At 36.3% G+C, this 9,472-nt stretch overlaps 1 protein-coding gene across 1 annotated transcript; it reads right to left on the bottom strand.

The window, feature by feature from the left end:
• Nucleotides 1–497: 497 nt before the first annotated feature.
• LOC107002652 (uncharacterized protein At2g17340-like) lies at nucleotides 498–9,199 on the bottom strand. Its single transcript, XM_015200766.2, has 12 exons — nucleotides 8,888–9,199; nucleotides 8,541–8,606; nucleotides 6,746–6,812; nucleotides 6,571–6,639; nucleotides 6,123–6,263; nucleotides 4,545–4,673; nucleotides 4,342–4,428; nucleotides 3,588–3,662; nucleotides 3,435–3,512; nucleotides 2,941–3,018; nucleotides 1,109–1,171; nucleotides 498–993 (listed from the first exon to the last, which is right to left on the bottom strand). Exons 1-12 carry the CDS (start codon nucleotides 9,055–9,057, stop codon nucleotides 913–915), a joined length of 1,104 nt encoding a protein of 367 aa, XP_015056252.1. The 5' UTR covers nucleotides 9,058–9,199; the 3' UTR covers nucleotides 498–912.
• Between the last annotated feature and the right edge of the window lie 273 nt (nucleotides 9,200–9,472).

A 9,472-nucleotide genomic window follows, 5' to 3' on the forward strand; every position in this document is an offset into this window, starting at 1 on the left:
AAACCTCCCTCATCAACTCTCTATCTTTTGAACCACACTAGGATTGATAGTTCGCGGATATATTTGACGCGGCCAATAAAATTTTTTCTCTCTCATTAGTTTAAACTCGAGACCTTTGAATATCACAATCACCGTAATTCATTATGGTCCCAAAAAACATATAATTTAAGGAGAAAGAATATTCCATTTTACCACTCTTAGCTCTTTATGTCACTAAAATCTTGCTACTTTCGACCTACAAATTGGGAGTTCTCTAATTTTTAATGGTAATTTGTTAATAGAGGATAACAACGCATAATGCTATTAGAAGGAATATACTTTTGAAAAAGCAAGGAAGATTAATGTGCTCAGTGAAGACATCCTTGCTATGGAAATTATGATTTATTAACAACTAATTTACCACAATCATATATTCCCCTATTCATTATGAACTATTCTCATTTGCCTCGCAAATTAATATAGGTAAAACAAGAGTGTCGATAACACAAGACCTTTGGTTAAGCGTGAAAGAGTCCATCTATCCCATCACATCCTTAGCGGTGTGCCTTGCATCTGTATATGTTCAATATCCAGTACATAGATCACGAATAGATGAGAATTCTATTGATAAAACCTCTTCAATCGTAGCTAGCAAATATCTTTATTACAAACGATTCCGAAAACTACAGGAGAAAAAAGAGGCATCTACTGCTGGAAAGAGGTAAGATCAAGCTGCAATGTGATACCTGCAAGGTTACACTACTGCAGATGCACCTAAGCACAAGGAAGCATTAACACAGATGCTTCATTTGCAATCCAACTTTCAAGAAAAGTTGCAAATAATATCCAATATAATGATTTACCAATATCTTCAATTTGTTGGGTTTGTCTAAACTTCCAGAAAGAACTTGATATAGTTGATACCTAAACTATTTAACTTGAAGCTTCGTTAAATTTGAAGACGCAATCATAAAGCCTTCCTCCAAGAAACTGAGCAACTTCCGGATGCTTTACCTGTGTTTAAGAAACAAAAAAAACTTTTTTAAAAAGGTAAAAAAAGTAACTTTCTTTTCGACTTCCTTTGGGGATCGCTTATATGGTTCTAAATGAAAGCATGAAGGTATATTACCATTCCAATCTTGAGGGAATCACATTTGAATCGAGCATACAAGTTTGTCTCTATTCCGCGGCCCTGCAATGAATTCAAAGAGAAGCTAAAAGTTGAGAGAGATTGGAAATTTAAAATATGGGGAGTGACGCGCTCCATGAAGATATAATTATTTTTCTGCATAGGATTTTTTCTGTTTAAATCATAACCCTTTAAGATTAGATTCTATTCTTATATTTTTATCAGGAATTAAGTGTTTAATTGTTCCAAGACTATAGCTTGTTTAGGATTTCCTGATCTACAAATAGGCTTTTGATTGGTGACACTTTGACTTTATGAATAATAATATGTAGAAGTTTATGCAACTCTCTAAGATTTTCTCTCTTCTCTCTTTTCAAGAAGGCATAATACAATAATACATATATTAGACCCTAAACTTGACTTCAAATTTTAACTTTGACCTCCAACTTTCATAATGCACAAACAAGCACTTTAACTATCCAACTTTTAAATAAATAAACACGAGTCCTACATGGCACAATACACATAGGACACCATGTAGGACAAAAAATGACATGTAGGATAACATGTAGGACATGTGTATCTATTTGTTCAACTTTATACAAGTTTAAGTGTCTACTTGTGCACACCCAAAGTTGAAGGGCATAAATGTGATTCGAAGCCAAGTTAAAGGGCATATTTATGTATTATGCCTTTCAAGAAACATGAGCAGGCAGGAGATTTGTAAATTTAAAAACTTCAAAACAATTTATTACAGTATGATGTCGAATATTCAGATGCTCATATTTTTTAAAGCAAAATCACAAATCGGGAAGTTCCAATACGAGGTAGCAGGAGCAGGTAATTGGTGGAAAATCTAAAATAAGAGGCTTTGATCAGTTTATATAACTTCAAGAGAAAAATATAGTTCCTAAAAAGTGGAGAAGTGCTTAGTAGTAAAAGTTATGAGAAGCCACGATGATCCATACCCTTCGTCCTGTCACAACAAAACAGGAGAGAGAAGTGTGAAATGGCAATTGGCAATTAGAGCAGGAGACTTGCAGGCTAGGTGAGGGGTTGCAGACAGGTCCCCACCCACATGGAATCATTCCCATCCCTAATCTTTTAACGTAACTCTGTCCCCTAAGAAAATAGCTATTCTAACTTGTAAAAGTAAAGGAAAACTCTAGCTGTTCACGTCCTGTAGGCAGCTTGCAACCAACTTCATTGAGGAGTTTGAGCTTTGCCGATTAGAGTCTTCCTAAATCTTGCTTTACACCCACATTGGGATCATTAATATCCCTAGACTTCTAATGTAACACTGCCCCAACAACATAGCTATTCACACTTATCAGAAAAAAAGAGACATAGCTATTCACATTCAAAGAGGCAGCACCAAATTAATTGTGAAGCTGACTTTTGCCATATTCTTTCCACATCTTACCTTATTGCCCTCATATTTAATCAATTGATACAGTTCATTTATATAAATCATCTCCCATTTAAGCACAACTATAAAGAAGAAAACAAAGGGTAGGAGTATATGTAAAACCCATAATACAAGGTACATATGAACCAAGTCACCGAGCAAAGTTATGTTGTTCGGACTCTATAAAAATGTTGCTGAACCCATGTCGGATCCACCAAAAACTGCGCTAATTTTGGTGGATCTGACATACAGCCGACGGCATTTTTAAAGAGTCTGAGTAGGAGCAAAGTACAAGACGCAAGCAGACGAATAGCCCTTGCAATAAAGCTTTTTAGAGTTCAACAACACAAAATAATCACTAAATTTTAACATGTCATGCCACAGAGGAGATAACAGTTTCAATTAATAACTGCAAAAGCCTTACCATGCCTTCTACAATGACGAGGTCAGCATCACTTGCCAAGTATGCCAGCTCCTGAGATACCGTTGTAAGATCAATAACCTGCAACAACATGCATAAATGCTTTCAGTAAATAAACCTGACATCTGGACTAGTCCGAAATTGCCTCGTCAACCACTCAACCTGACATTCATGCAACTTATCACATGCCTAATAGCCCAGCCAAGCCAAGCTGGAGAGTAAGCTCAAGGGTAGGTGCATACTAAAAAACTTAGGTTGGGTGAGAACCAAAATAGTTAGCCCTGAAGAATTCTCGCTTGCTTTAAAGTAGGAATTCTCAATAAGCTAAGACGAAATGTACAATTACGGGCTAAGCAATAGCAGGCATGAAATTAGGAGATTGATTGTAAGCCATGAGGGAACCTAAATCTAGAAAATAAGTTTCCCATTATCTTCTTGGAGGGTGCGGGAGGAAGCTCTGCAGTATGCAAATGAAGCTAAAAACAACTGCCACTTACCGGCAAATCATTACCAGAATTGGCAACTAAAAGATTGGATGTGTCAACACCTATGAGCTTCCCATGCTCATCTTTCAACTGTTATAACCAAAACATGTTAATACCAAACAAAAGCTGAGAGCCCCACAAGTTGAAACATAAGACATCTATTACCTTAGAAATAATCTCTACTAACTCGGGGTAAGTAACATCATTGATAGAAGGTAAGTCATTAGCAGCTAAAACAACCTGGCCAAAGAAAGCAGTAGTTAAATGAGCTATGGAAACAGGAAAAACAAAGTGTTACCAGAAATGCTTTCATATACTACTGATAAGAGCTAAAAATAGCTTTCGAATATCAGCTAATCAATGTGGCAGCCAATTTGATGCAATTCATACTATCATCATGCTGACATATACGAAAATGTAACTTATTTGCTAGAGCTTCATACCTATTAAACTAGGGGTATTGAGGTCCTACACTTTATTTGCTTCAGGGGATTCATGAAATAGAAACACGACAAGAATGATGATATTTACCATACCAAAAGTGCTGCAACTATTGTTTAGCCATTAAAGCAACACAAAATCCCCACTCGAGTGTAAAGTTTTACTGGAAATAAACCATTTTCATTAACATCCTCATGTCGGCAAAAGAGCCAAAAGAGCAGTAACTGAGAATAAAGTTCAATTCTCAGAAGAGGCAGTCAAAATCCTCTCACAGTGATGTATACTACTTATTGATTTCGTGTGTACAAGTAAAAACCCATAAACCAAGCATACCAAAAAACACATAATGGTATTTCATTCAATACAATGAAATCAAAGAACAGTCTAGTTATTGGTGACAAACAATTTGAATTTAGTTTACTAAACACAAACACTTCCACAATCTGTGCATAAAAGGAGCAGGGACTCCAAAACATACCTGTGCTCCATGACGAAGTAATTCTCTAGCAAATGGCAAAATACCCAAAATAACATCTGCACCAGAATTATCAACAAAGATTACAGCCTGTATAAGAGTAAGGATGTCAGTGAAGGAACAGATATCAAATGAACTGGGTACTTCTCAAAGAAAATCATAAAACTTGGAAGTCCAAATGATAACAAAATATGATAAATAGTCACCTTTTTCCATGTTTTTTTGCTCCATTTTGTAATAAATACGTCCAAATCATCTATAACCCAGGGTCGAGGGACAAGGTTTTGGAAACTAGCTAGAAAGGATATACCATCCTCTGAAAACAGCTCTGCAAGCTTCAAGAGAGGTTGAAGAAAGTAGTCATTAATTACATGATCTTAAAAACTTTGAATAACTTTATAATTGCTGGCTGTGCAGGGCACAAGATTAAGATATCAAATACACTCTGGAAGGTTTCAGCTAGTTAGAGTCTGAACAGGTTCCAACAAGATGCTCTGAGATATCATCTTTTATGCAATTTACGGAGCTCTCCCTATTGAAATGTGCATGTTGTGATATGTCACGCAGACTCAGGTGTGCATGTCAAACAGGAATTCGTATATAGGCATGTTTGATTTCTAGCAGGTTTTATGTATCTGTAAAGATCTTTACTGGGAATCTATATCATGTAACACCCGTTTGACATGAGTAGCTTTAGACAAATGAACAGTTTAACTTAAGACATAGGTGTTCTGCAATAAGTTTCTCAGAGCAAACATTCCAAATCATGAATCTAAACCATCTGAACTGGCTGATGTACTGGTAATTTTGAGCCTCACTGTATTACTACCAATGACTAAGGGCCTAAGCACTCTAAAGACTTCACTGCTAATTCCCAGTTAATTTGCATCTTTCATTAAGTTTTAAAGATGGGAAATACACCTGATAATAGTCCTAGGAGATTGTAGAGTCCTAAAAACTGGAGAGACAGTGCAAAGTGTGATTTTTGTAACTATTAGTCTTAAGCACAAGAAGTCAGGAATCACGAGGCAGACAATAATTTTCGGATCCTGGGAGTAAGACCAGGCAATACGACTTTTTGTTTGTCTGTCACTCAAAACTCATGCAATAAATCCCAAAGAAGGTTAAAAGAGTGTCGTTGCAGATACCAATCTTCTCGTAATCCTGTGAATAAGAAGGTCCCCCTCTAAATAGGATCAGTATTGGGTGCTGAGCTGCTGACTTTTTGGCGTAAGAAACCCTTGAGCAAGATCATATTGCAGTAAATAGTAAGCGAGGTTGCAGCATTTGAAGTAGATCATGAGTATTGTCAATAAATTGAATAAAGTAGCTGAAATCTGTCATCTAGAGTGGTGCTTGTACGGAATGCACTTCTATTCAAGTTCCAAAGGTGGCAAGAAAAGGGAAATAAATAACTCAAGGAACCAACTGAGGAAATATGAACTTGAGCAACTTAACCTTCCACTAGAATTGAAAACCATCTATTTCTGTGGCTGTCTCTACTTTTGGCATATTTGCATGCTTTTTTATTTTGCCCAAACATTGATAAAATTTATAACTTAGTAAAAAAAATTCCATTGGAATCTAGATAATTTGGGCATAGTATTGGATTTATATTGTCAAACTATATGATAAACCAAAGCAGTTGATTGGAAGTGTTTAGTTGCCATAACTTGACTTACTCCCAGGGTAATACCCAATCCAAATGAATATAATGGTTCAGAATATTAATGGACTTCATGCAGTGATTATGAAGAAGTCATGGATCAAAAAGCATGGTTTACCTTTGCAGAGCCAAGATCAAATATATTTCCTGCAAAAATTCCTCTGACCAAATTTTCTACACGCTTGGCTTCATCCTCAATAGCATCATTAAGAGATACTACATCCTTAAATAAGGATATAGCCTTTGCATTTTCTTCATCCTAGCACATTTTAATACACCCAACAATGTTTCGAAGTTAAAACCTGATACTAATTTCTAATGTTGCAGGATAAGGAGCACAAAACAATTGATGATCTTTAAAGAAGTGGAACTGTTTATTTTGTAAGGTATGTCAATATCCACAAGCAGACATCCAGAAGCATGTCTGCACAGCAGATGCAATGCCTATCTTTTTTTTAAAAAAAAAAATTATGGTAATACCTTTCCCTCAATTATTATATTTCTTTCACCACTTGCTAACAGGAGAGCCAACTTGAGGAATCAAATATTGGAGAAACGATACTAACCTTGATCTTTTTAAATATATCTCTGAACCCCACTTCCCTAAGCACTTGCTCTCTAAGGCGACAAAGAAGCTAAAAGAAAACAAAGGAGAAAGCGCTTTAGCTTTTGAGCAACAACAAGAAGTTATCAGGAAACATAAAGAGTCAACAATTGATAGCTTAATATGGTTCAACTTACAATGCAATCAGGAGGCCCTCCATGACTTTCAGGATCTTTCTTCATATCCTCAAGTATTGCAGAATATCTATCCACCAAAATAAGTACATGTAAAAGTTGGAAACTATCATCAATTTTCAATTTGTAAATATAAACCCCAAACCTTCTGAAGTAACTGACACTTGCTCAAGGTATGGTTTATTCTTCATCATTTTGATGACAAGTCAAAACCACTTACAATTAGAAGTAACTAAGTAACTTGCACAATAATCTTTTTCTTTTATTAAGTAAATATCTTTTTTTTTGGATAAGTATTGATGAAATAAGTTATTTTATTGATTGGAAGAAGATGAAAAAGAACAGGTCCAAGTAATGCATAGTAAATTAAGAAGATTCATATAACCAACCCCAACTAGTTTGAGATTGAGTTATATTGTTGATTGAAAAGGCAAATCTCGTATATAATACTTGGACTAATAGAGAATCTTGTACAAATGATTCTCTACTTGTAACACCCAATCTCCAATGGCTAACTTGTGAATCATATGGTACTCTAAAGAACGTACAATCGAGTGAAAAATCCCTCCCACGCTTCCCATGGCTACAGTAAATTGCACACCTTTCATTTGCACACTTCAAATGGTTGACCACATAATTTCTTTCATGTTTGTTTATTGGTCCTGTTATATCCTCCCACTTAACAAGCCCCACCTTGATTGTTTTTCTTTTATCCAGGTTATTCATTCTGCTCTTATTTCATAAGAATAAGACATCCATAATTAACATTCCCAATTTTCTCCCTCTCATCTGTCCTCTTCCTCTTCCTTGCTTCTCATTTCCTTTGTTAGTGGTGCGGAAGGCGGGCTTGAGGGGCTCTAACACCCTATGGTTAGGTACAACACAAGATGGCACTTAGCTTCATTTGGGTGGCACTCTTTAGTATATGCATCAAATTGCTGAAGCATGTGGCTCATTACGCTGCCAGGGTGAATGTCTCCTATGTTGCTCAGACTCTTCAAAAATGTCAACAGGTGCGTGTCGGATTCGGCAAAAGTAGTGTATGTTTGGAGAATCCAACACGGGGGCGACATCAAGAGTGAAGAGTCCGCAAAAACTATAAACAGTAGATATAGTTAGTTAATCAGTAATTAATGAAATTGAATGAGATGTTAGTACCTAAAAGTAGGAAACTATGGATTTATTACACGGAAATTAGTCTGGGAACTTATATTAGAAACTTCAAATGCATCTTTGCATGTCAATCAGAAACTTTAAGTAATTTTTTAACTTGATTGACGTTTTCAACAATCGTTCTTTTTTATCAGTTCCTTTGTCTATATAATTTCACTTGTGTTTATAGTTAGTCGTCCTCGCATTACATTTGTTTTAATTTTTCTACGTACGCCCGTAATCACAAAAACTTTTGCTTGGTATTTCTATGTGCTTTTTGCCTTTGATAACACTGCATTAACTGGAAGTTGCATTATGTAACATAAAGTACCAAACTTGAAACGTACCAAAAAAAAAGAGAGGAAAGAAAATGTAATCACGTGAGCAAAAAATGAAATTACATGAGAATAAAGTCCGCCAGCTGCTCCACACACCCTTTTCAGCACATTGTACTTAAGTTGGGTTGTTGGATAAATAGAGATTCAAAGAATAGACTAAAAACAGCTTTCTTTCAGCACACTGTACCCACCACTTCCCTCCTCTAACAAACGGGATGAAAAAGATGAACTTGTTCTCTATTCAATTGACTATCCTAATCCCTGAAACGAGAGGTAACATGAAAACACACAATAGTATAGTAGGATACCTCTGAGCAAACTTTTCAGCTCGAATAGGAGCATCTGGAACACTGTCATCGCTCTCAGCCCTCTTCCTGCATTAATTAACAAAAATCAAGTAATTCGATGGGTTAATCCGAAGAACAATCAAAACTCCCACCACTCACAGATACTGTTTTTCCTATATTGTACAGTAAAATCAGATATCGAATTATTTGGAGCAACAGTTAGCTTAATAAGGTGACTATTAAATCCAAAAGGTATGATCTACACATCATTTCTCGAATCTACAAACGGAGGTGGAAAACAAAATAGTGTCTTCTCATCCGCACAGTACAAAACGCAGAAATCTAATTCAAACAGAAAAAAGAAGTACCTAAACGAAGGGATGGAATTCATAAAGAGGTCGATCCAGGAAAGCTCGGTGGGGGTTGGTTTCTTGGGATTGTCGGAAGGGAACCTGTAAGGGATCGTGCATGCTCGATAATTCGATTCAATCGGTGTCGTCAGCAACGGGAAAGGCACTAGTTCGCCGGAGCTCTCCATTTTTTGCTCCTTCTCTCGCCGCGCGTTTCAACTGGCTCAGTGATCCCGGATGTCACTCCTCCTTTATGCTTGCGTTGAAAGCTAAAATAACACACAGTGAGTTTAGAGAATATCCTCTTTTTCTTCCTTTTTGGTAACCCCTCTAGTCCATTGGGAGAATACTTTTTCTTTTATGAAACCCGCAGCGGCTATCTTTTTTGAAATACATTAGATAAAATTCGTTTCTATGTAAATTACTCTCTAGGTAAGCTCGGTGCAACAAACTTGACTCAAAAGGAAAACTCGTTATTTTTGCTTGGGAAGAATTTCGAACTTGAGACCTCGAACATGAAAATCCCAAACTCAAACTAGTGAACTACCCTTCGGGGTAAAAAGAATGTTTACACTAGGTAGCCTATATTTGAGTATGTTATTT

Source organism: Solanum pennellii, chromosome 10 (assembly GCF_001406875.1).
Source record: "Solanum pennellii chromosome 10, SPENNV200".
NCBI lineage: Eukaryota > Viridiplantae > Streptophyta > Magnoliopsida > Solanales > Solanaceae > Solanum > Solanum pennellii.

Bases quoted from the DNA above. Each gene is read 5' to 3' on its own strand.
- LOC107002652 (XM_015200766.2), bottom strand. From the start codon at position 9,057: ATGGAGAGCTCCGGCGAACTAGTGCCTTTCCCGTTGCTGACGACACCG. The intron at 3,663-4,341 runs GTATGTTTTGGA...TTCTTTGGCCAG, and splicing joins TACTTCGTCATGGAGCACAG to GTTGTTTTAGCTGCTAATGA. The intron at 994-1,108 runs GTAATATACCTT...TCTTAAACACAG, and splicing joins ATTCCCTCAAGATTGGAATG to GTAAAGCATCCGGAAGTTGC.